Here is a 26,604-nt window from a genome sequence, read left to right as displayed (position 1 = left end):
GAAAGGGTGGGAGCCGTGTCAGCCCCAGGGGAGCGGGGCTGCGGCACAACAGCTGCATTCACAGCCCGGCCCCGACACACGCTCCGGGGCCGTGCCGGGGCACAGCCCTGCGCTGCGCTGCTCAAACCCGCATAGACGAGTCATTGTCCAAGCAGGGACGCAAACGCACATATCCAGACTCCCAGTCTCCTGCTCTTACCACAGATGCTGTTGTTTGTAGCACAAGTGGGTTTGGGATGGATGGATGGTTCCTGGGCGGTGCACGGTTTGAGAGGGGACTGGGAATGAGCTGGGATCACGTCCTCTCCAGTCCCTCCGTCGCGTGCCTGAGATGGATGGGAGAGTCCAGGTTTGAATGCGCGTTGTGTCCCGTCTGAGGATGAACCTTGCTGCACCTTGGAACGGTCCCAAAGCATCTTCAAGGCTGGTACTGTCTCATATCACAGTATGGAGCAGGACAAAATCCTTGTCATCTAAAATGGCTCAAAAAAGAGATGTCAAATGCCCTTTTCCTGCCTATGGGACCATTGCATCGTTTGTGAGATCAGGGTAATTTTACAAAAGCGATGTGTGTTTCCACTAATGTCTCTGACAGGTCTTACGCTGTTAGATGCTGCCAGAAACCAGAGGGAACAGCAGATCTTTTACAAAGCCTTCCACATTTGTACTGTTCCAATAATCCAGTTCTCCAAGACACGATTTTCGTATCCCTTTTGTTGTGTATAGAGTGAAATTGGTACCAATTAACACTGGATGGGGAGCAGGAAGAAACACTGCTCACTAAAAGACCCACTCATGAAAGAGGGAGGCATGACACTGAATTACGACTTTGGAGTTTGCAGGAGTGAATTAGTTTTTCACCAGCCTCTGATGGGGAAATAAACAAGAGGAGGTCAGCAACTCTGCGTTTTATCGAGCTTTCTATAATGTAGCACGCAGTAAGGAAGAGTGAGAACTGTAAAAGTGCCTTGTTAGGTGTTTTACGCTGGGCTGGTGAATCATTCAAGCCAGGCTAGAGGGTTACCCGGATGTGAGGAGGAGCAGCTTTCAGTCTGCGTACCATATAGGTCTTTAGGACAGCCCGGATTTGAAGTATCGATAAATAGGAAGAGCGCAGAGATGAGCAACAGAGCTCTGAATCTGCAGAGACAACAAGTGGGTCCCAATTTTTTGGCCATGTGCAGATTGTCCAGTTCTGTTTCCCTTCACTGGGAGAAAATGATTCTCTGCAAGAACACCAGAAGGTGGAAAAGGAGGGAAGATACTGTCCACCGGCTGTCCACCCAGCTTCACCCATGGCCTGGAGGAAGTCTCTTCGCCTGCAGGACCTACTTCTTCTTCGCTGTGCCATGGGATGAGCAATGCTCGTCTATCCTGAAAGATTATTTTGGGATCAGCATTTGTAAGGTGAAGAGCTAGAAGGCAGAAGTAAAGAGCTGTCTGTGTGCAGAAGAGGTTAGATGAAGAGGATGGAAGACAGGGATGAAGAGGAAATCTTGAGAGAAATTTCATTATTGATGCCTAATAATAAAGCAGATATGGGACTCCCAGGAGCTGGGAAATTATTGCAGGCAGAAGAATTTGAGCTAGGCTTTGGAAATGAAGCAAACCTGCCCACTAATGAAGGTAAGAACAAGCGTCTTTTGTTTCTAGGGTGTTGAATGTCAGTGTTTGCTTATTAAAAGTTCTCTTCTAGTGACAGTTCTGAGATTATCTTTGGTGCCAATGCATTTTTTAAAAAAATGTTTTGAATGTTTCACAATGACCAAGGAAACTGTTACATCCCAACTCTGCAGAGGGTGATGTTAAATATGAGCAGCTCTTACGTGAGAACTACTCATGCATTGAAAACTATGAGTATCCACATCAGATCATAAAATCATAGAATGGTTTGGGTTGGAAGGGATGTTAAAGATCATCTAGTTCCAACTCCCCTTCAATGAGGGATGGATCGGACTGATGGACCTAAATTTTGGCATGTTCCTTGTGTTGTAAAATAAAATATTTGAGTGTCCATGTAACCAAACTACAAGATGGATGCTTGATTGTGCTTGCCAAAATAGCTTGTATTTCTGATTTGTGTTGCCAGTTTTTCATGAGAACGGGGATTAAAATAGCACAACCCGAAGAAGAGATGTGTCCTGTGAACTATTTTTTTGCATAAATTCAACAAATCTGGCTATATTGCTGAAGCACTGATTAGTCTCTGCCTGGGCTACCCCTTTGCTTTGGTACAGCAGAAGGGGTTGCTAAACTTTAGAGCCTCCTCTGGTTTACAACGCCAGAATTGGTCTCCTTTCATGGGACACCAAGCTCGATCTCATGGTAGCTTTATGCAGTTTCAACTCTGTTGCTCTCAGTCAAGTCTTAATTCCATGTAAGGCCTGGCAGGACCATGTTGGTGAGCCTCCAGAGAGCTCCTACCACCCGGTATCTCAGATCTCATGATAAAGTCCTGCTGTGCATTGGCTTGACAGCTATGCTGCAGCAGAAATAAAAAGCAGAGTGTGGTATTGTGGTAATTTTCTAAGGCCAGTTGAAAGAGCAATGGTTTCGTATGCTTTCATATGTCTGTCCTTGGTGGATCATATTATATACCTCTTTGCATTAATTGCAACAAAGCTTTTATTTAACTTTTTCTAATAACTAAGGGCAGCTCTTCTCTTTCATCCTTGTGCGGTGGATGGTAGTGTTACAGCCTGCCCGATCAGCAGTTGCTCCATAGCTGTCTGGCAGATCTTGGTGATGCTTTTATGTGCTGGTGGTGCCCAAAATGTCTTGTTACCTTCTGCCTGTTTTAACCCACTGCGCCAAACGGACCCCAACCAGCTCAGAAAAACAGAGGTTTTATGGAAGCTGTTGGGTTGAACAGACCAGTGTTTATTTGCTTTGATTCCTCTTTCATTTAAGTGTCTCAGGGATTTATCTCTGGCATCTCTCCAGCCCTTCTGGCCACAGAAGGAGGAGGGAAGGCCGCTCTTCATCCAACCCAGCAGGACATACTGCTCCCACTGATGACCTCCACACTCTGATTTTTCTCTCCTTCTGGATTTCAGAGAAATATGGCCCCGTGTTCACCGTCTATTTGGGGTTTCAGAAGGTGGTGGTGCTGACTGGCAGTAAAGGACGCCCTTCTGAACACGGTGGATGTGTTTGCGGACAGACCAGCTATACCCATATTCTATCACATCCAACATGGAAATGGTACTGGCAGGCTGAAAAGATAAGGACATCCTTGCTGTGCTGTTTCTCAAGCATGTCGCTTCAATTGCAACAGTATTTAAGAGTCTTGAGCAGTGTCCTTATTGTCGAGGGCTAGGTTTTTTGGGACTTGGGGGCAGTTGATTGTTCTCTTAAGAAAAATACTTCTGGGAATCTTTATATTTGCCTTATCAGGTTTTTTTTTGCTTTTAGTGGCACTTGAGTCACATTTCAAGAGGGCTTTTTTTCAGCATAGAGAGAAGGAAATTATTTTTCACAATGCGAAGGCTGAGGTCCTTATGCAATCTCTTTTCTACAGTTACTGGGAGTTCAGACAAAGCATGGATCACGCATGACTCATGATAAAGACTGCAAGAACTGGCAAGAGTGCAATAGCACGGGCTGTTTGTACCTCAAACAATTACTTCTGTAAACACATTTTTGGCATGTTTCTGAATCGCATGTTAAAAAGTAATACATTGCCCAAGACTAGACATTGAAAAACAATGAAGGAAATAATCCGGGGCTGAAAGGGAAAGATTTGATGACCTAATATGTATATAATGCATACAGTGTGTGGGGTTTTTTTTCATCTTGTTTTTAAGAGGCCCAGTGTGAGGAAGAGTACACTGCGCGACTTTCCCAACCACCATATGAAGATGTAGACTATGTTCAGCCCTGGAAGCCCTCCTGGGAAGGGAGGACTTCTGAATTGTACCCAAACACCTCCGTGCCCTCTTGACTGAGCGCTTTTTTTGGCTGATGGGTTATCCAGCTGGGAGGTGTTCCCCAGCCATAAGCAAAGGTGCCTCCCTGCCACCCCTCCTTGTTCCTCTGCGCAGTATACAGTTCGTCCTCTAAAACGCAAGTTGTTCAGTGAAATCATTTGTGCTGTTCCTGACAGGGATGGAGCGGTGTCATCTGCTCCTAGCCTTGCTCTCTGAAACAGCTGAGTCGTTTTTCTAGGGAAAAACAAGTCAGCCTGAGACAAATAGCCTGTGCAGAACTTTTTACTGTGTATGGCCGCAACAAGATAAAGCTATAAACAAGTCAAACCAAAAGCTTTGGTGTGAACAGCACCCGACTGTTTAGAATATTGCCTCCTGGGGCAGTGCTTTCCCAAGCCATCCCCCCACAGAGCCCCCCAGTCCTCTCCCAAGCTGTCTCCTCCAGGTTAAGTAATACCTGCGCTCCTCAGCTGCGCTTTTGGTGTTTCTGAGAAAATCCTCTATTGCCTCAGCTAACAGGGCATGCAATCCCTCTGTAGGTGTGTTCTTTTCTTCTCAAGAGCTCTGGAGGACGACACAGCGGTTCACCATAGCCACCATGCGAGATCTTGGCATGGGGAAGCATCTTGGAGAAAAATGGATGCTTGAGGAGCTTCACTTTCTCATCGAGTTGATCAAATCTTTCAAAGGTGAGCTGGAGATGGCATCAGGTGTTTCATGCTACTTTATAAAGCCACTGTGAAGACATCTGGGTTGCTCCAGAAATGACCAATACAGTTATGATTTTATTCATTTCTAGGTGGACCTTTCCAGTTACGATTTTTGAATATGGCTCCCACCAACATCACCTTTGCTATTCTCTTTGGGAGAAGGTTTGATTATGGAGACCGAACGTTTCTCACTCTAAGACTCATAGATGAAGTTATGCACCTTCTTGGCTTTCCGTTCTTGCGTGTAAGTTACCCTCTGTGCTGAGATGCTCCAGTATCTCATCAGAGTTGGTAAGTCAACCCAATTTACTATTGCTGGATGGTTTTGGAGAATCTTTAGGTTACTGAAATGTAAGATTCATAGAATCATAGTGTGGTTTGGGTTGGAAGGGACCTTTAAAGATCATTTAATCCAACCCACCTGCCATGGGCAGGGGTGAGATTCTTTGTTTTGGGTTTTTCCTCCTTCGTGAAATCCTCCTGTGAAGACAGTCCAACATCACGTGGTGGCACTGGGCGGAGATGCTGATGTGACCTTGCCAGCAGAAGGGATGTGCTTGATTCTTCTACAGCCAGAAAGTGCAGTAACTGAGGCTTCCAGCATGGTGAGACTTGGAGTGGGCAGCATCCAGCAGCATCAGTGGAAGTTCATAGAAGTGCTATAGACACTGTCTTTTATGTTATTATTTTTAGTCACTTTATTTAGCAAACTTTATGGTTTATGGCAAATTGTAGTCTCCCATGAGGAAATAGACCCTAATACAGTACTGGGATCTGGGCAACCTTCTGTCTTTGGTGTTTCACAGTCACTGCAGGAAAATGTTCCTGGAGTGTGTCTCAAAAATGTTTGCAGCACTTTTGGCAAAGAGTTCAGAAAGATTCTGTTTATCTGATTTTTGGTTTTGTCAGTATTTTTCCAGCAGTACGCAGATAAAACACAAAATGCCCGCATGTTCTACTCCCTCGTATTTTCAGTCCTATCGAGGCTCAGTTAGAAGAGACAGGAGGGAGTCAGGTCCCTCTTGGAAGGCATGGACAGAGTTTCTTTCTTTAAAAACACACCAGGGATAAAACTATTTAAATACTGACTTAATTTGTGGATGTACAAATGAAAATAGCCAAGCTCACTCCAGTTATTTTCTGCTGGATGCTGTGTGAACATCCCAAAAGTAACCTCTTGTCTTAGGGACAATTGCAGGTATATTTGGGGGTTACTAGGTTTTGGTCTCTTGCTACAAGATTAAGAAACTAGTGAAGTTACAGAGTAGTAGTACAAAGTACAGAGCTGCACACATTATACATGGACCTCTCATACCTCCTATTGTGGCATTAAATCAATACCTGCTCAATGGAGCTGCATAAAAAGAGTGTTCCAACTAAGAGGTTCTCATCTGAGCCAGGAGCTCATGTTAAACTTCATCCTCCATCACAAAGAACAGAGTATTAGTTACTTAAGGCAATATTGAAACAGTCATCCAAAAAGCTGATACAGAAAAAGATGCCAATGAATTTACTACCTTGAATGAGAACTGTTTACGATAGTTACAATTTACAGTAGTAGAACATCCCTTTTCTTTTAATCTCTATGGCAGGTTTAGTTTTTGCAGAAAACAGCAAGAATTATAACCAGTTTGCAAGATCAAGAGATTTGTGAATCTTATTCTCCAGCTGGTTTACTTATAACATTGAGAAACGGTGTAAGTAACCCCCCTGCACATAAAATGCAACTGTTTATTGTGCTGTGAAATTTAACGATGCTGAGAACTGAGTGTAATTGATTTATAATTCATGTGAAAGTTAAAAATGATGATCTAACAACTTTAAAACGTAAGTATTTTGGCTTGCTAAACATTGGAGTTTTCTTTGCGTAATGTGTAATGCTTTGTCGTTTTGCTTTATTACCTCTTTAAAAATGTAATTTCATTGTTTCATGAGTTTACTATCACTTTCACTTAATTGTATTTTTTTTTTAATTCGTGTTTATAGGCTCTGTCTAGACAAGTCTGATAGGCTCCATTCATTTCTGTAGAGAACTTTTAATAAGAGGAGGCATTTTTGCACATTAAAATTTTTTAGTTACCAAAAAAGAGACTCCAATCACATGTCATTGGGTTCCTCACATAAATGATTTCTCCATTATGATACTTGAGCTTTACAAGGTAATGGGTGAATTTAGGATTTTTTTCTGTGATTATTTTTCCTTTTTTTTTCTTTTCAGTTATTTAATTTCTACCCGTTCCTTGGATTTCTCCTCAAACCTCACAAGATGATACTGAAAAAAGTAGAAGAGGTGTGTGTGATCTTAAAGAAGTGCATCAAGGAAAGCAAAGAAAGAATTAATGAGAACAGCCTGACGAGCTACATGGATGCATTAGTATGAAAACAAGAGGTATTTTAACAATCTGACAATTCCTCGTGCGGTGCCTTACACAGAGATGCTCCGTGCTGCTTGTCTAATGAACGTGCTCTACTATGGTCTATGTGAAAATACTTAAATTTGGGGTAAACATCCTCCTATTCTAATATGTTAAATACTGTATACTGAAGGAAAAGCAAGAAATCATTAACTAGACCGTATTGCACAAATGTCTAAAACTTGTCCTCAGGTGTCAGCTCCAGTGCCTTCCTTGCTGGAGTGCGAGAGAGGGAATGTCCTTTTCCCAATGCACTCTAGCAGGCACATCCCTCCCTACGGGCATGGGAAGAAGCAGCAGATTCCCAGCTGCAGAGATGCACAAGTTCCTGCTGCGTTTGTGCAAACACATCACCAGCTCCCACGTAGCGGATTTGCCAAGAGGAATGGTAGCGTAGGAGTGTAGCAAGGAAGGAGCGGACGGTCTTTGCCCTTTTTCTCCAACTGTTTGCATCCGCGTACTTGAGACGGGTGGTGGGCAGGACGGGTACTTGGGCTTGATGACTTGTCCGTGTTCCTGTTGCACATAGGAAGGGGCAAGGTATTTCCCATCAGCAGCGTGAAGCAGGGACAGCAGAGCTGATGTGTCAGTGGTGTCCTGGGCCTTCACGACTTTCCTGTGGCCCCTAGGAGGGCCTGGCATACACTTAGACAGATTCCAGCTTCCTGACTTGGGAAGGCATGGGCCTGCACCTCTCATCGATTTTCCATCTTCTCAGGATCCATAGGTAGCGGATGGAAGTCTTGAGCCCATCAGATGACCACTGCCCAGAGCAGATAAATGTCCTGTGATATTGGAAAATCAATGAATTTTCCAATTAGTTCGCTTCTGGGGGGCAAAATCTCAAGTGCGAAAATATTTCTGCTGAAAACTGAAGCATTTCTGTACTGAAACATCAATGTGGTGCATCTTGGCACTTGTAACTCACATGCATCCCACTGAGATGTCGCTGAAGACTAGGTCACCTGTCCTAGTTGTCTCTTTCTGTGCTAATCTTTTTTTTTTCTTTGTATTTCCCTAAAGGAGGAAAATAAAAACAATACACTTTTTCACGATGCAAATGTACTGGCCTCTGCGCTCGACCTGCTCATGGCTGGCACTGAGACAACCTCCGCGACGTTGCAATGGGCCATCCTGCTGCTGCTGAAGTACGCTGAGATTCAAAGTAAGACACCTTTATGGTGTTACTTTTCTTACGTAGGGTGCAGTGACTTTATAAGTGCCGCTCACCTGTAAAAGCTGCTTAGCCTCTCACGCATCCAAACTCTGAGCAGCTGGAACCTGTCCACCTCTGTCCAAGTGTTGTATGCTGCCATTCAGGACCAAAGGAACTGTGGGGTTCTCTCTCTGCTCCCAGGGACTGGGCAACCTCCTGCCTGGGATGGCCCAACCAGCAGTCATCACGAGGTGGGATTTGGAGGTGCTTTACCACTGGAGGAAACTCACTTTATGCCTTTGTTTTGCCTTCCAGAAAAGGTGCACGCAGAGATTGAGCAAAATCTTGGCCCTCTCTGCTTGCCTGCCTTTGAGGACTGGAAAAACATGCCATTTACCAACGCAGTGATTCATGAGGTGCAGAGATTTGTCATCCCCCTGCCACATGTTCCACGGTGCACCTCTGCTGACACCCACTTTAAAGGCTACTTCATCCCCAAGGTACTTGTGCTCTCCAGATGAAGAGGGGGGGTGCAGCGCACCGGTGACCCACAGGGCAGAATGTCACAAGGAGTGGGGGAGCTTGAAGCACAGGGCTTTTGGTGGGGAAGAGCCAGTTCCCTAATCCCCCATCTCCTCCGAGTCCAGACCAAAGCCAATGTGACTTCGGGGTTACGCACACAACTTCCCATTTCCCATAAGTCAATCTTTGTAATCTGAAGTCTGTTCCTTGTTCTCTTCACTCTCCTTTGCCATTCATACCCTATAGAGCAGTTCTGCCTCTGGAGTACCATGGCATTGTCTCGGTGGCTGCTTGAGGCAAGCAGAGAGCAGCTGGGCAGGAAGGAAGCCTGGCCCACGTCTGTCTTCTGCTTCCTAACTCAGGAACAGCCAATGACTATTGTTGTTTAATCACATATTAGTCAGTAATTCCAGTGAACTGGGTATCCGTGCTAACTGAGGGTCATGTACAAGCCCAGAAATCAGTTCTTCAGAGGTGGAAGTTTGCTTCCAGACACAGCCCAAAGGGAGGAACAGTTACACGGCTGAATGGGCGAAGCCAGAAATTGGCTACATCCACACGTGCTAAAGCAGAGCCTGGTTGTGCTGCAGGGAACAACGGTGATTCCTCTGCTCACCTCTGTGCTGCTGGATAAAATGCAATGGGAGACACCAGATGAGTTCAACCCCAACCATTTCCTTGATGCAGATGGGAACTTTGTAAAGAAGAAAGCGTTCCTGCCCTTCTCCACAGGTAACGAAAGCGTTGGATCCTGCCCCGGCCACTGAGTTCTCAGAGTCCCTCAGAAGATATTAGCCGAGTGGCAGCATCCAAGCCTCTGTTGGGAACAGCACAGACAGCAGTGGTGGGAATGGTTTAGAAACACCCACTTTGGGTTTCAATGACTCGCAAACAGCCCCTCAGCCCATGCTGAGAGGCACTGATGTTTTAAGACCACTGGGACCTGTGGAAGACTCAATGCCTTCAAGCAAGAGTTCCATCTTCCCTCTGCCTTGGGAAGGCTGGTTTCTAGGTTGTCCCTGATCAATTCCGTCCAGGCTCAGAGTGAAACAGCCCTGTTCAAATGCCTATAGGAGACCAACCGTCATGGCTGCTGCATATCATGCCACACTGTTTTGCCTTTCTGAGGTCTATACTGCTCCTCACACTATTGCTACCAAGTAGTAGGGAAGAGGTGTCAGGTTGAGCCACTGCTTTCCCAATCACTCCACCAACAGCCATGCTTTTGACATTGCAGGGCGGAGAAACTGTATTGGAGAAAGTCTTGCCACGATGGAGCTCTTCATCTTCACAGGCTTGATCCAGAAATTTACTTTTAAGCCTCCACCTGGGGTCAAAGAATCTGAGCTGGACACAACTGCAGAAGCTGGACTCACCATGAGACCCCATCCACAGTGTGCCTGTGCTGTGCTGCACCAACAAGCCCAAGGCTCTGAACTGAGAAAAATCCACATAATTGTTTTCTGCAGAGCGTAGCAGATGCACAAAGAAGAAACCAGATCCCTGTGCAGTAGATACAAGTTGTGTCTTCTTGCTCAAAGCCTTCCAAGTACTGGCTATATGCTTAAAATATCTATTGGACAAATATTTTTCTGGGAAGCAGAGGAGGGCTGGTGGGTGAGGTTACCTGGAAAATTCCAACCAGATACGTGACTGGAAATGACAGGACAGCCACTACTTTACACATCAAATACATGACATAAGAAAGTTATTCTAGTTCTGAGCTTCTGGGAAAGGAGGCTTCTGAAGAGTGAATAATTTCTTCACTTGGAGAGAAATACTAGATACAAATGTGGTCATCATCTAATCCCTGCCCTTTTCCTGTTCCCTGCTGCACACAGGGTAAATTATTCCCAGATACCTGCTCTTGCTATGTCTCATAGATGCTCTTCCAACACTTTCCAGACTTCTGGTTTTGAATCCCAGATGCCAAGAGCTGGACTTGTTAGGTTCCCCTTGCTTTGAGGGACCTTAGCGTGGTTCTTTGGGAGTCTTTGGCCCTTTCTTGGTACAGGCTCTGCTCCGCCTGCCCTGATGTGGGACTTAACAGCTCTCCCCAGACAAGTGAAGACCCACTCTTGTATTTTTACAAAGGTAGCTCAGATACAGAAGCACAACTTCTCTTCAGAGCACCATATGTGAACAAGCAAGCATGCAAACATTGCAAAGATGTTTCTAAAACACTCTTTCCTTAAGCAGCAGAGAAGCTGGGCAGATCCAGGCGAAGGGACAGAAAACCTGTCCATCTCCCCTTTCCTCACTTCCCCCAGCTTTCTGTGAGGTTTGTTAGGACCCTCTCTTTCCCCAACATTCTCATCTCCTCTTCTCCTCCTCTCTGATGGCTAGAGATGAAACGTCATCACATCTCCTCGTCAGTGAAAGCAATAGGACTCTTTTACAGCAACTGGCTTCTTCCTTGCTCTGAAATGCTGAGTGAAGGATTGGAGAGGATGGCAATGGGAGGTGGATTGAGCCACTGTCCCACAAAGAGTTTGAGCTGGTTAACCCCTGGGAGTGATCCTCGTCTGCTGTAGGATGGGGAGGAGAAGATTCCTCCTGTTCCCTGCATACTACCTGATTCTCCCAGGTTAATGGTAAATAAATAGTGCATGTGTCTTTGCTCCCAGCCTTGCTTGCAGGTGAATGCAGTTTGACTAGGGGTGCATGAAGGCTCAAGGCTTAGCTCTGCCCTCCTGGGACAGCCCTGGATCGGTGGCTGGCAGAGCGCTTTGCCCCAGGAGGGGTGCAGGGTTGGGCTGGCTGCGACTCAAAGGGATCGTGGTGCCATCTCGTGGCAAAAAGAAAATAGAAATTATGTTTTGCTCGATGTTTATTGCTCTGGCCATTGGGCAGAGCGGCTGCAGATACAAGACAGCCCTCGTTGTACCAACCCATACAGTTGCTGCAATCCTTGCACCTGCTCATTGCCCCCTCTGAATGCAGAAGCCCCTGGTCCCAGCATCATGCGGTGCTAGGGATGGCAGGCTGGGCTCTGGGACGTGCTTCCCGGCCAGCTGCACGTGGAACAAGCCACAGACACAGTGGGAGCCGGATTTGTTCAGATCTTATTTTAAAAATTGAGCCACTTGTCTCTCCCTGAGATGTTTGTCTTCAATTCAGGTCTGTGTGTTGCAACACACAAACATGCTTTGCAGCCAGAGAGAAGACCCTCAGGGCCACTGAGCCGTGTGGAAATGGTGTTTCCACCCCTGAGAGCCAATGTTTTGTGCTTGATAAATACAAAGCTGAGTCATAAGCAATGTTCTGCCATCGTCTGGCTGAAGGAATAAGCGGGGGGAGGCAGGCGTTCTCTTTTGCGGAGATACATTCAGCTGTATAATTCAGTGCGCTGGGGAGTGAGCACTTCCATCCATCCATGTGCTAACCAAGGCACAAGTAGGATGCACTTTTCAAAGGAATCAGAGAAACCTGTTTTCCTTGGCCATTTGCACCTGATAGCTCCTGGCTCTTGGGTGTTGGACAGGCTGCTGAATGTCTGCACGCGGCCAGCAGTGCCGCAGGCTCGGCTCTGCCTGCCAGAGAGTGCCAGTGCAGGAGGTGATGTCCAAAAAGAGCAGGCTCTGAAGGCTGCTATGATGTGTAGGAAGGGATCCATCTCTCACCTTCGAAGCCAAGGCCCTAAAAGCCCATGACAAGGGGTCAGGTCTGAGCTTCCACCAGTGAATTCATGCAGATTTGAACCCAGCCCAGTTTTGTCCTCTGGAGCACTAGATGTTGCCATGTCTGTTTGGAGTTCATGTTACTTTTGGAGGGGGCTAGAGCAGGAACAGTCCTGAGCTCTCTGAAGCCAAAGGGAAAAGTCTTTTTTTTTTAATTTTGGCAAGGCCAAGACTTCCTTCATTGAATTGATATGTGGCTTGCTCCTCAGTTGCTTTATCCCTCCCCACCTTCCCTGAAGAAGACCTCATCCTGCTGCCACCACTCCTCAAGAGTGACATTGCCAGCAGGTGATGCTTTGGGAGAGCAAGAAGTGAGAGGCTCGGAGACCAAGGCACTAAGCAGAGGGACAGCCCAGCATCAGTGAAGCTGTGGTGGCAACTTTTCATTCAGCCTCTCCAAGCAAGAGTTGAAGACCTAAAAGCGAAAACCCAAGGCTATCCCCAGGACTGACTAGTAGGCTATAGCTAAGCACAAAGGAAAAGCTCTTTGCCCTGGAGGAACCACTCTGCAGATATAGAAGGTCTCCTGTTAAGCCATTTTTAAGTAGGATAAGGGTATGGAGAACCTCTCACCCATGAGATGTAAGTAAAGCTTACAATATTCGTTGTCACTTTGGTGTCAGGATCAACCTTTCATGGCATTTGCATTTCTCTGTAATGTGAAGTTGGGTGGCAGGCATATGAAATCTAATGAGGACATGGGATTAAAACTTTATTTGGTTCCCATGAAGGGGGAAACAAAAATATGGTAAAGCACATGATAAGAAAATGCGTAAGGAGAAGTGGCAAATCACAGGCAGATAAATGGATGAAAAACTGCCTGAGCTATACATTAACTGATATAAGATTGTAGAACATGATGGCAGACAAGAGTGCTACAGACAGGGAAAACAGCCAGACAGAGCTACAGAAGAAAGGAAAATGACCAAAACCAGGTCTCATCTAATCCCTGATCCCAATTTTTCTTGTGCATGTGTGTGCAATATAAGCACTGTGAAATTAGACACCATTTGCAAGGAAATTGCATGGCTGGTTCCAATGGCCAGACCATCCCAAATACCACTGCTGATGTTGGCTCTTAACATTACCCAGGAGGTCTGAAGAGAGGAACAGTGTTTATTCCTATTTAACAAGGTCAGGAAAGACAGATCCATAAAACTAGAAATGGGTCTCGTTTATTTTCTGTATCATTAGCCTTTTATGATTGGTTGCTGGTACAAATCTCGTGACTTTCTGCAGTGTTGAACTTGGTGGTAACAGCACTTACTTGTCTAAATGAGTTTCCAGATTTTGGGAATCTTTCAGGAAACGCCGTTCCAAGGCAGAAAAAACTTTGTTCTGAAAGTACATGAATTGATCTGGTTTTGGACTCTCAGCGTTTGACTTTGCTGCCTAGGCTGGCAGGATTTTGCTAGAAGCTATGGATAATTAGAGAGCTCAAAAAAGTTCAGGAGGTACCTACAGATGATTCAAGTGTGTGACCCACAGTGTATTTCTGTGGCTTCCAGCAAACAGCAGAGCATCTTTCCTCAGGATTTTGGGCAGATTTCTGTGATACGAGCTTCACTGCTTTGCCATGAGAGCCTGAGTGTCACATCTACTGCTCATGGGCTGCATCCCCTTCACCAGACCACCTCCTTGGTGCCTCCATTGCCGCCATGCACGGTCTGTCTTGAGAAGAAGTGTGTGTCAATCACTATCATGGTTTCTAATTGATTATATGCACCTCCTTGCAGCATGGGAGGGGGTCAGCAACCTATGGATTGTGGTGGTGTAGACCAATGGAGTGGGAGTGGATGGAGACAGTGGGAAGGGGATGTGAAAGAGGATGATGTGGCAGGATAGGGAGTGGTGAGTTCTAGCATAGCTAAGGTGGGTCTAAGCAGCTTCCCTACTTGTTGGGTTGCTCTTCAGCAAGGCTGTGGTTATTCACGCAGGACAGCACAGGTTGCCTGAGGCTGAGGCCTTAGTGTGAAAGTCGTTTGGGGGACGGTAAGGTCCAAGTCAGACTCTGAAACTCCTGGCTGGGGTCGAAAAGTAAACGTCTGCAGCAAGCCTACAAAGAAGACAAACAGCTCCATCTTGGCGAGGCTTTCTCCAATGCAGTTCCTTCGCCCTGCAGATGAAAGCAGTGTGTTTACTTGATGGAAAGATCAAACCAGAACATTTGCCATGGACACTTTAGCATCTCAGATGTTGCAATGGAAGCAGGTGCAAAACCTTGAAACAAAACCAGAGCATTTCGGAGCAGAGGAGCCCGTGTTGCTGAAGGTAACTGTCCCAGTCACACTGGCACAGTGTGCCTGCCTGGTCTCTTTTGTCACGCAGTTACCTGCAGCAGCAAGTCACAGCCGTGTTACAGGATTATTATGCATTTATGATGTACCCTACCCTCTCCTTAGCTCTTCCAACTCCCATAGCATCTTTAAAGCTTAAAAAGCAGCCTGATAGAAAAATGCCACCTCCTCCCAAAGTGGAATGATTTGATACTCACTTTTCCTGTGGAATCTATCCTTACATCCGACTTTTAGAAAAGACTCTGTTTCTTCTTTCCTACTCCCTCTTTGTGCTAGATTCCCAGCTCTTGCATGAGGGTCCCTGTATGGCGGACAGCAAGGATAGGCTTCCTAATGGCAGAAGTCACTGCTGAGGGTCTGTTGTTGGAGCACATTCTGAAATCCCTTCAAGCCATCCTTTCAGAGGAACAGCTGGAAAGTGTAAGGTTGCACGGGAGGATTTGTAGGATTCTGCAGGAAATCTCCCTTTCCTTACAGGCTCCTCCAGTGTTGGGATTTGCTAAACTCTCACCAGGACTTCTCCATCCAGCTGTGCCCTCTCATAACGCATACTCCAGCAGCCATGGAGGGCATGGACTGGGGGCAGGCATTTCTGGACATGAGCAACCTTTGGAAGCATTTATGGCTGTTGGGAAGGCAATGCAGAAGTGATATTTCTTCTTTTAGGATGCTCAGAGGAGAGTTTCTGATATCTAACAACTGTTTCTGTCATTAGCTCAGTTTAAGTCCCAAAGGGATTGGGTTTGTGAGCCTCCAGGGACAGAATGTTAATCGTGTTTTTCAGGTGAAATTGAGATTAAAAAATAAAAGAAAAGGTTTATAACTTGACCAAAATGACAGATGGAGGTAGCGTCAGGATGCCAACCACCTTCGCTAACCACGGGGCTGTGCTTCTTCCTCTAAAAGAACAGGTCTTGCTGGGAATCCTTGGGACCTCTTAAAAGTGCTACTGGAAGAATCACTGTCCAAGGTGATTTTTGGGAACAAGCCAGGGCCTTGGATTTAGATTTTGCAGTGACAGTAATATGGTTTGGTGTACTCTGTCCCATATTTGGTCTCTGCTGGCTGTAATACCCAGCCAAGGTGCAAACCTTATTGGGACTCTCTTCCTTGGCTCTGGTGGGAAATGGAGGAGGCCTTGTTGAGACCCATTGGCAGGTGGGACTTGCTTCAAGACAAGACTTGAGGGTCCCTGGTTTGTACCCTCACTTCCAGGAGAGCTCACGAAACCCCCTGCATAGCTATGCTGGCAGCCCCACCAGTCCTGTCTGGTTATCCGCCTACTCCAGACAGCTTAAAGGCATTTTTCCACCTTCTTTTGGATGCAATAGATCTCTTTGTCTTCTCTTCTATTGAACCTTTTGGAACCAAGCCCTTCATTGGTGGGAGAGGTGTGCTCTGAGAATAGCCGTTTGCCTGGTTGCAGAATAATTGACTCCATTCCGTTGCCTGGTTGCTTATTGACCGAGTTAAAGACAGTATTTAGCCATGAAGACCTCATTAGTGCATATTGTAATAAAATGGTCCTACCATAGCAGATCAGCCCTTCAGTTACCTGTGGAGAAGGGCAAGAAAGCCTCTCTCTTTACAAAATTCCCTTCAGCATCAAGGAAGTGGTTGGGGTTGAACTGATGTGGTGTCTCCCATTGAGTCTTATCCAGCAGCACTGAGGTGAGTGATGGAATTACAATTATACCCTGGAAGAAAAGTACATGAAGGCACAAAAGGTAGCAAAAGGACTCTGTTTTGGTTCATTTTGTGACACAGACTTTGGTGTCTCAGGAGATTTGCTCCACTTGGGGTTTTATCCCATCAGCCAGTAGAGAGAGAAGTCAGTGAGATTTTCCCAGCATTGCCAAGGATTGAAGCCAGACCCCACGTGATGCTGTGAAAACCTCAAGCAGAGGGTCAGATCTTGTAAATTCCCTGGCAGATACTTCACTGTGCAGATGGCATCAAGGAGGTAAGCCAGGGTCACTTGTGCAGTGAGGAAGTCCTGAGCATGAGAGGGACTGAACTGAGGCCAACAATACCAGTCTCTCTGGACTCAACATAGTCACTGGAGAGGAAGAAACTCTTCTGGGGGTGACTTTGGACACTTTGAGCTTCAGTCCTATAATTCCCTCTAAAGAAACCAGTCTTTAATGGCACTGGCAAAAATGAGGGGGTGTGTTGCTGGGCTGGAGCAGTTACCTACCTTGGGAAGGAAGTAGCCCCTGAAGTGGGTGTCAACAGCAGTGCAGCGGGGAACGTGGGGCAGGAGGGTGATAAACCTCTGTACTTCGTGTAGCACCGCATTTGTAAATGGCATGTTCTTCCGATCCTCATACGTGGCCCAGCTTCCAGCTTTGACGGTTCTCCCAATCTCCTCCTGCACCTTTTCTGGAAGAAACAAACACAGTTGGATTCCAGCAAGGAGGCAAGTTCTCGATTCAGTTTTGGGAAAAACATATTTTTCCAGGGTCTGGAGGGAGACAATTCTTAAAACACCAGCTGGGGCTTCCCTGCTCTATTTCTCATTCAGACACGTGCATGGGTTGTTTCCCCAGCACCATACTTCGATCTCCACTCATCCTCTCTCCCAGCAAGGCAGAGGGACTATTTGGTTGTGACTTTGGCCAGCATCTAATTACATCCGGAGTTCACAATAATAGAGATATGGGATTCAGTTCTTAAGGCAAAAGAGCTTCTGTGGATCTGAGGCCAGGCCTCTCCCCTCCCCATATCAGCCATGCCACGGATAGACCATAGATGGAAGGAGCTCACTTTGAATCTCTGGGTATTTCATCATCAGCAGGATGGCCCACTGGAGCGTTGTGGCTATGGTCTCTGTTCCCGCCATGACCAGGTCGAGTATGGATGCTATTAAGTTGTCGTCATGGAAGAGGCTGTCTTTCTTGTTTTTCTCCTTCAAAAACATAAGTGGTAAGAAAGGTCTTAAAACCGTCAGTCTTAATATTCAGCAAGCTTGGGAAATACTGCCATAGCCTACGACACCGTTGGCTATGATCTTGTGCTTGTGAATTGGGTGTTAAAATAGACCTGATCTGGAATGCACAGCATTCACCAAAGATGGAAGGCTTGGAGTGGAGTTTTGGTTTGGCACCCATCTCCACCCAGAAGCAGGCTGAAGCCCAGAGCCAAATGTTCACAGACTCAGCCTCACAGGTTTGAGAAGAGCCCAGTTGCTCCCGTATACCTAAGGAGATTCAGCTAATTCTGGCTCTGAGGGACTCCTCCTGCCCCAGGGCAAGACTGAATCCTCAACAATGCTCAGAATGACCTTTCAGGCCATTGCTGGGCTTTAGGACTGTACTGACCCTTCCTCTACATAGCTGGGTAGAAGAGTCAGTGCCTAAGGTTGGCCCAGATCCAGTTGGAAAGAAGAAAATACTCAGAACCCAAATATTTTGTGTTGAATGAAATCAACTGATGTGTGAAACTGCAGAGTCTGTATAAAGTAAGATGCAGGGCAGGGCTAGGACTTGTACAGATGATTTACCATTCAAGTACGTTAAGTGTATCATTCATCTTAGAGCAACGGTATCAATGATTAATTGATTTGTTGTCATAAAAAGAAAGGCAGAGTCAGCTTTCTTGTGAATTCATGCATTTTCTGCTAGGAACAAGGAGTTGGTCTCTCATTATTAGTGCTGCTATTTCAGGAGTGGACTGAGACAGTGGTTTTCCTGTCTTAATTTTGATAGAAGAATCCCTACAATAAATTACACCAGCTGAAAGGGACTGGCATCTGGTTTCAATACCACTAGAATAACAGCAGGGATTTCAACAGGTTTACATGACATGACTGAAATCAAGACTTAGCAACTATTCTAGCTAGAAAATGCCAAGGAGACATTGCAAACAGTCAACAGAGCTAAGCAGTCGAATACCTCTTGTTGCTTGAATATCAGTGCATCAATGTAGCTCCTCACGCTGTTCTCATTGATATCCTCCCTGCTTGCCTTGATGTACTGCCTTAAAATGACACGCACATCTTCTATTTTCCCAAGCATAATCTTGTGGGTTTTGAAAAGAAATCCAAGGAACGGGTAGAAATTGAAATACTGATGAGAAATTAAAAAAGAGAAGCATTAAGTCTGAAGAAACATCAACATGCTGAAATAGCTCTTCCTAAGGCGTGACATATGAGGTGTGTCTTCTAGTAGTAATATCTTAGCATCCCAGGGATTTCCCATGCAGATTTTCATAACGGAGGGCTTTGCAACCCTTGAGCCTTTATTTAGTACTACCCAGTTTTAAGAATTTATGCTGTTGTGTGGGAACAGATCCTTTACCAGTAACAGCCTGGTCAGCCTTTCAACAGAGCTGGGGCTCCAGTGTGCCGGGCCACCAGCCAGTTTAGAGCAGTGTGGGACTGGTTAGTTTTTTCCAACACTGGTTATGAACGACTGGGTATGATAGTTTGAAGATAAGCAGAGTTTTCTCAGCACTCTCTAAAGAAGCACTTTTAATGCAGTCTGTGAAATCTCACTCACCTGGACATCAACACTGAATATGTCTTTTTAGAAAATGCAGCAAAGGCAAAGAAAGCCTGGATGGTGCAATTATGTTGAAAAAGAAAAAAAAAACCAAACCAAACCAACAATATCTGTGGAGCTAAAATAACCATAGTTCAGTTCTCATTTTATCTCCACGCAGATGTTCAGGATGGTTTAAAGTGGGGTAGCAAAGGGGAACGTGGCTGCACACTTGTGATGACCACGGTGATATGGCAGGAGAACTGTCACATTTTAGGTGTAATGGCTGGTTCTGAACATTTGAAAACCAATGAACTAAATCCTATCGTTTGTGGGGCTCACAAACGCAATGTGCCAGTGGAAAAAAATGTTACTCTGTGGGACAGGTTACTTACGTTCAAATATGGAGATCCCAGAAGGATCATGACTTCATCTATGAGTCTTAAGAGAGTAACAAATGTTGGGTCCTTGTAGTCAAACCTGTCCCCAAACAGCAGGATGAAGGTGATGTTGATTGGAGCACAGTTGAAGGTCGTCAGGCTAAACGGTTCCTCTGCGACAGGAGAGGATGGAAGCGTTAGTGAGATGTTGCAGCAGCAGTGATGCACATGAGGCTGTACAGCACTATGGTGGTCTCCAGCTCACCTTTGAAGGATTTGATCATCTCGATAAGGAAGTGAAGCTCCTCGAAAATTCTCCCTTCTATCATTTTTTTCCCCATGCCGAGGTTGCGCATGCTGGATACGGTGAACCTCCGAGTTGTTCTCCACAGCTCCCCGATAGAGAAGAACAAACCTGGGGAGGCCGTGAGGCATCGCCGCTGGGCTCATGCATGGAGGAGCCCCACCGCATGAAACAAAATAGGGGACTGGATGAAGAAGGATCTCCACAAGTGTTTCTGCTGCCCGGTTTCCCATGGATCTGGGGACTAAGGGTCTCCCTTTTCCATGTGCCCCATCCCTATATCTTCTCAGCTCTGTTCTCTCATTCTCACTGAACCTGTAGTTTGGGAAAAACAAGCTCCCACCCAACCCAGTCTGCCTCAGCCCTCTCCTGAGTACAGGATAAGCAGGTATGGCTTTCAGATCAGGACTGGCTGGCTGTAGAGCTGGGGAGAGATGTTGGTCTAAGTCAATTATGCAACTTTCTGACCTTGTTTGGTTGCAAGTCTAAGGCCTCAAGCAACAACCTTCTATCTTTGAAGCTTCTCCCTTCATCCTATTCCGATCATAAAGACATTTTATCTATGTGGGATAGGATAATTCAGTCTCCTCACCCCGGTCAGTGCTGAACTGTTTTATTGAGATTCTCAGCAACACTGTATTTTCAGCAATGGCAAAAATACTGTGATTTTGTGGAGGTGACTGAGCTCATGCCTTGATGATCACTAACACCACCAAGCAGAGATGTGTATTTCATCCCATCAGAGCATTAGAAATAGTGAAAGAAAACATTTTGTCAGTAATCCAAAGGCTATCTCAGATTGCATCAATCGAAAAGACTTTGCATCTCCATCTTGGCTGCAAGGTTTTAATTTTATTTTTTTCCTAGAATAAACACTATTTTAAATCAGTGTAGTTTTAATTTGGAAAGCAAAACTTCTCGCTCTAAAAACGTCAAAGCAAATTTCTAAACTTCATTTTCAATTTTTCTTTAGTTCAGGCAATTTCATCTGGATTATTCGTTTTCTGCAGACAGCTTTGGAGTCAAGAAATTGGCATTTTCTGAAGGAAAAATGTTTCATGGGAAAATTTGTGACCATTGTTACTTAACAGCCCCTGTGAATTTACAGCTTTGGGTCACCTCTGAGTGGCTCAGACTTGAGCTGAGAAGGTAAGTGTGAAAGGACTTATAGTGCAATACTGACAGTCTCCCACAGGGATATTTTACATGGAAATCAGCTCTGAAAAATGCTTTTCTCCCCATCGATTCCTTTTCCTTATGTAGTGATTAATTCATATATTGATATTACGGCTGGGTAATTTAATTTCTAATTGTAATCCCAACTTCAGCCTGTGACCAGCATATAAAGCTGCCTTTTGGATGCTCAAAGCTAAAGCCTCAGCTGAAGCAGAAGATGGAAAAAGAAGGCCAAAAGTCCTCTGAAATACTCAGTTGCCCCCAAAAAACCACAAGGCTGGTTGTGGGGGCAAATTTCCAGCCTCAGCCTATTGCTTCTGCCTGAACCCGTTTCACATGGTCCACCCAAGAGCTTTTGTGGGGAGGCAAGGCATGGGGGACTGATGATGTCCAAAATTGTGGCACCTGGTCGTGGGAGAAAGGGAAAAACCCTACAGCTCCGAACAGCCAAACCAGTTAGTCCAAAGTCCCGTGAAACTGTGGGGAAAATTTATAAACGCAGTAGTGGCAGCAAGCTGCTTTCATTGACGTCCTACAGAAGTTAACCCCAGAATTACCACGGTGCCTTTAAAAATCCCACTCCTCACCCTCGAACATTTAGGATATGGATCGGCCGCAAGTGCATTAGCAAAAATGACTGTAGTGAAAAGCCATGAGGCGTTGCAAGAAAGTGAGGAAAGCCAAATATTTTCTGTCGACTTGGCTTCAGAAGGGTCCAAGGGGGATGTTTAAAAGCCGGGCTCCGGGGAAGCACGGTTAGGCTGGCACTAAGCGACGGTGTCGTCCCTCCCGCCCACCCCCGTTCATTTCTCTAGTACCGTTTCCGTTCTGAATTTGGTCAAATATTGGGATGGATGGTCTGTCTACAAACTCCTCTGTGTAGTTCACAAGCGCTTCCCGCACAACTTCATACCCGGTGAGGACCACAACTTTCTGGAACCCAAAGTGGAGGGTGAAGATGGGGCCGTATTTTTCTGCAAGCTGAAAAAGAGGCGAGCTGTGATGGTCAGGAAAGGAGGGAGCGTGCACAAGACAAGTGCCTGTTGCTTTCTTAAAGGACATATTATGTCCTGGTGCCCTGCTGGGAACGGCGCAGAGCCACTACCTGTAAAACGGCATCTGTAAGCCAGAGCTCATCGTGGTCAAACATGAGGCACTTTGTACGGACGCCTGGCTAGGTTTTTAGGCTTCTTACCATGAAAGAACCCCCACCCCCATTAATGCGTATTGATCTGGTTTTGCTGTTAAGGAGAAAGTAAATGAAAAACAAAAAAACCCACCTAGAGTTAAAGACCAGACCTCAAATGGCAACACAAGTCGGCAAACCGGATAAAGACATAAACGGCAAAGACATTTCAGTGCAAATAATGCTGCTGTCACACTGGAAAGCTTTGGTATGATGCTCCTTTTGTACCAAGCATTCCTGCATCCCTGCTACTACACCAGAGGAGCCATTTGCCCCACACCAGATGTTTAGTTTGCCCTAGCTGAACACAAATTGCAAATCCGTGCCCCTCTGCTCGGCCCTGGCTTTGGTGCCTAGAGCTCAGCAGGGAAACCCAGGCAGGAGCAGGAGGTTGCCCGAACCACTGGCTGTCCCCATGCTTCTACACAAAGTGATGCTCCTTTTGCACAGAAGGCTCTGGGCATATCTTTGCCACAACACGGAGAGGCTTATTCCCTGCTGCATGCCCCAGCACAAATTCTCCGCAGTTCCCCACTAAAGCTGTGCCTTGCCAGCCAGTTTACAAAGGCAACATGATGCCTCAGGGGGATAAAATCCATCCAGGAGCATGTGGTCCTGCTGGCATGTCCTCTGTGTGCCCCTGGAGCCGCTGTGCTGTGCACAGATCCCTGCTCCTCTTTCCCGAGGAAAGGGGTCCGGGAGGAGGCTGTGCGCGGAGCGTGGCCGGCTGCGGGGAATGCACGCGCTGCGTTGGGGACAGCGGGAGGCTGAACGCCGCTGCCCACCTTTACCCGCTGCTGCGGCTGCATCTCGCTCCCGGGCAGCCTGCGAACACAGCTGGGGACAGCTGAGAGGAATTTGGGCTGGGCTGGAGCAAAGTGATGGGAAGCCACAGCTTAAATCTGCTGCCTGAGCAAAACACGCGGTGTCTGCGTGCGGCCTCAGCCCGCGCCGGGTCCAACGGCAGCTTTCGCAGGGCAGAGAGGAGATCCCCCATTCCCTGCAAATTCCCCCGTCAGGGTGCCCAGCCAACAAGCGCTGGTGCCTGCTGCTCAAGGCAGTCACCGTTCTTTTGCTCTCTGCGTGGTGAGATGGAGGGATAACCCCTCTGGAGTAATCCCAAAGTAAAGGCAAACATAAGCAATACCAAATATAGCCTGGCAGGTGATGGAAGCATGCGGAGGTAATTCCAAACTGCCGCTCAGAGGCTGCAGCAACGTCTGCCCAGCCCTGCTGGGTAAACTGACCCTGACCCTGGCATTGCCCATAACAAGAGCAGGTCCCGGGAGCCTCACCCCATGCAGTGCTACCCACTGTTCTGCTGTGCCCGGAGACCCGCCAGCCTCTGCTGAGCACCGCTGCTACGGCAGCCGTGACCCGCCGCTGTCTGTTTGCTCACTCTCTCCCTGACCCTGGAGTGGGTCGATCCCTGGGTGCTGCCTGCTCCAGCGAGGACGGAGCGCTCAGCAGCCTGACATAAACACTCCGGGCTGTGCCAGCCTCGTCTTGCACCAAAGAACGGTTTACCACCGCAAGTGGGGTAAGTTGTCTTAACTACAGGTTAATAGAAGAACTTACAGGCTATTTGTTCTCTTTCCTTATTGCAACTTTTCCATCTCTTGTACTGCTGTCTAGATTTTAATGCATATCCAGTTCATCAGGAGGGAACTGGATTTTGCAGCGGGGCGTCTGGATTTGGCCCTCTCCGAAGCAGTTTTGGGGTCACTGCATTGTGGAATTCCCCTTGCCAGTTCTCCGGGGTGGTGGGGACGGAAGCAATTTCATTTCATCTTAGTTATGTCCTAACGCTTTAAAAGATTTCTGGGTGTCCGAGCTGTCGAATTAATATTTCAAATCCCACAAGCATTATATACTTCATGTACAATATCACAATTACATAAAGGATTCCCATATTACCCAGAGGTCTTTTTTTAATGGTTGATTGCTCATCGATGACATTGCATCAACACAGACATTGGCTAGAAGAAGCCCAGAAAAATACTGTAAAGCAGTTTTCACACCTTTACAATTTAGTTTGAATTAAAAAAGACAAAAGTTCTCACTGATATATCCCAGGCAGCTTTAAAATCTATGAGGGTCTGGGTTTGGGGGTTTTTGTCCTACCTTCATTAGTGATTTATCTTGCCTTCTAATATCCACCAAGTGCAGGTTACCAATGATCGGAAGAGGAGTTGGACCAGGAGGAAATTTAAAAGCTGAATTTTTATAGCCAGTTGAAAAATAGAGTACAGCTAATAATACTGCTGCACACAGCAGACAAATTAATGCAGGATCAGAGATAAATGAAATTAAAAAAGACATTTTTTTTTAGTAATAATCTGTTTTTTGGGGAGTTAGAAGCAATAAAAATGCAGTGGCACTGTTCAGTTTCTGCCAGCTGGCTTTCTGTTTGCTCTCTGCGATTGCTACAAGCACTCGATTCTTATTAAGGTTTGTAGAGTACCTAAATAAATACTGCATACTCCACCCTCTTTAAACACCTCAGAGAATGTGGTCTAAGCAGTTTGCAAAGCCTGTCCAGAAGTAAAGAGAGTTTCAAATTACAAACCCATGCATGTGTGTGCAAGAACATATACATGGGAAAAGGTGCTTGGCATTCCTCTGTAACCTCCTCCTCCCCCTGAGACCTCGAGGTCCTTTATTAGCAGCACTGTGACCCTCCAAACACTTTGCTGACACAGGCAAATGAAAAGGTTTCTTCAAATCCTATTAGAAACCTCCAGATTCAGATTTGGGTAGAGTTTGAGATCTCTGTGTTACTAGAGAGAAGAATAGTGTTCTTATGGGAGACTTTAGCTTTCTTGACATCAGGTGGAGATCAAAGGTTGTTAATAATGGTAAAGCCCATATATCCCTGGGGGTTGTACCCCATAAACTTCTTCATAAAGTTGGCTCTGACCTGCCCAGAAGGGATGTGATTTCAGGCTTTGCGTCTGAAGTAGAGGACATGTAATAGCTAGCCGTGGAAAATTAGCTTGGATCAAGTGATCATGAGTGGATTCATGAGTGGACTAGAGAGACAAAATTAGATTTGAAACTTCTGGAAGGATTCTTTATTTTGCGAAAGCAGCTTCTAAGAGACAGAGGGAAGAAGTTAATGAGGTTAATGAAGCCAGCTGACCTGGCAGGCTTCAGAAGGGAAACAAGACAGGAGAATGGAATTATTTCAAGTCAAAGCTACCAAACACCTGGAGCTTGCATCCCTTATAAAGGTTTAAATCTTCTACAGAAGGAATTCAGATCTATCTGGTCAAATAGTGGCTTTCCGGAGGATATCAGGAATAAACAGCCAACAGAATAAGACTGTTCAGGGAGGAAAGAGCTGTCTTCCTGATCAGGAAACACAAGGCTAAAGGTACGTTTGTCCAAAGGTTAGACCATATAAAGACTATTATTCAGCAAATACAGGTCCTCAGCCTTGCAAACGCAAAGAAGGTAGAGAAGGAAGTGGACCTAGCGTGAAGGAGGACATAGTTATGGTTAGCACCGTCCCAAGGCAAACGGCTGCTGGGTCGCACGCTGGAGCTGCCTGCGTGGTGTGGAGATGTTACAACCCAACAGCCGCCCAGAAACAGAAGCAGCGAATGTGTTGCAACATTCCTGGGATTATATTTTTTTATTAGTTTCCAAGAAATGGGCTGGAGGCGACAGTTTCCCCCAGAGCATGCCTAGGATGACTCAACCCTGCCTGCTCAAGTGAGCAAAGAGGCAGAGGGGCTGTAAAGACAGGCCAGGAGGATCAGGGCTGGCACAGGACGCAGAACGTGGGCATCACGATGAGAACTTGCAACGGCGCGTGCTCTGCGCCCGTGCAAAACGTTTGTTCTTGCAGGGTTTTGTTTGACTGGCAGCACCCTGCAGTGCAAAAGTTCCGTGTTGCTGCCGCTCTCCTGGTATTTCATCCTTGCCCCGGGAGCCGCTGGAATCACAAAAAGGCCTTTCAGAAAGAGACTTCAATTATCTCTGAAAAGCCAGGAGGGGTGTATTGTTTTTTTTTTTTAAACCAGGCTCTGAGTGCAATGCATTAAAATGACAAAGGTAAGTCAAACTCTTGCGATGACAAGAAATTCCTGTCTCAATAATGTGTCTGGTACGTGTCTCGCTCCGGAGCCGCGCTGCTACGTGCTCCCGTGCCTGAGCACACAGAGCCGAGCACAAAACACCTGCCAGGCGCTGACAGTGCTCCGGGTGCATTCCTGGGGCAGCCAGGCCCTTTGGGGTGCTCACAGCCAGGTTGTCCTTGGTCCCTCCTGCCCATGTGGCCAGAGCATGGGAACCAGGTGGTGGTGGTGAGGACGTGGAGCGTGGGCATCATCCAGCGACCCCTGAGCACAGCGCTGCGCTGCTG

General features: G+C 46.4%; 2 protein-coding genes across 2 annotated transcripts; one reads left to right on the top strand and one right to left on the bottom strand.

Moving 5' to 3' along the window:
• Window positions 1–1,460: 1,460 nt before the first annotated feature.
• Window positions 1,461–10,207, top strand: LOC104374925 (cytochrome P450 2W1-like). Its single transcript, XM_086622487.1, is given in 10 exon segments — window positions 1,461–1,626; window positions 2,919–3,117; window positions 3,119–3,204; window positions 4,469–4,618; window positions 4,729–4,883; window positions 6,858–7,028; window positions 8,077–8,218; window positions 8,525–8,709; window positions 9,322–9,463; window positions 9,969–10,207. Coding segments are annotated over 10 exon segments (1,635 nt in total).
• A 4,129-nt stretch (window positions 10,208–14,336) lies between these two features.
• On the bottom strand, window positions 14,337–24,557 carry LOC104374924 (cytochrome P450 2W1). The gene is made up of 9 exons (XM_009981149.2): window positions 24,360–24,557; window positions 21,868–22,030; window positions 19,835–19,984; window positions 19,585–19,742; window positions 18,602–18,775; window positions 17,475–17,616; window positions 16,906–17,090; window positions 16,264–16,405; window positions 14,337–14,527 (listed from the first exon to the last, which is right to left on the bottom strand). Exons 1-9 carry the CDS (start codon window positions 24,555–24,557, stop codon window positions 14,337–14,339), a joined length of 1,503 nt encoding a protein of 500 aa, XP_009979451.2.
• Window positions 24,558–26,604: the final 2,047 nt, after the last annotated feature.

Source organism: Tauraco erythrolophus, chromosome 17 (assembly GCF_009769465.1).
Source record: "Tauraco erythrolophus isolate bTauEry1 chromosome 17, bTauEry1.pri, whole genome shotgun sequence".
NCBI classification, from domain to species: Eukaryota; Metazoa; Chordata; class Aves; order Musophagiformes; family Musophagidae; genus Tauraco; species Tauraco erythrolophus.
Note: the sequence above shows the minus strand (reverse complement) of the source record. Positions and strands in the feature narration are given on the sequence as shown.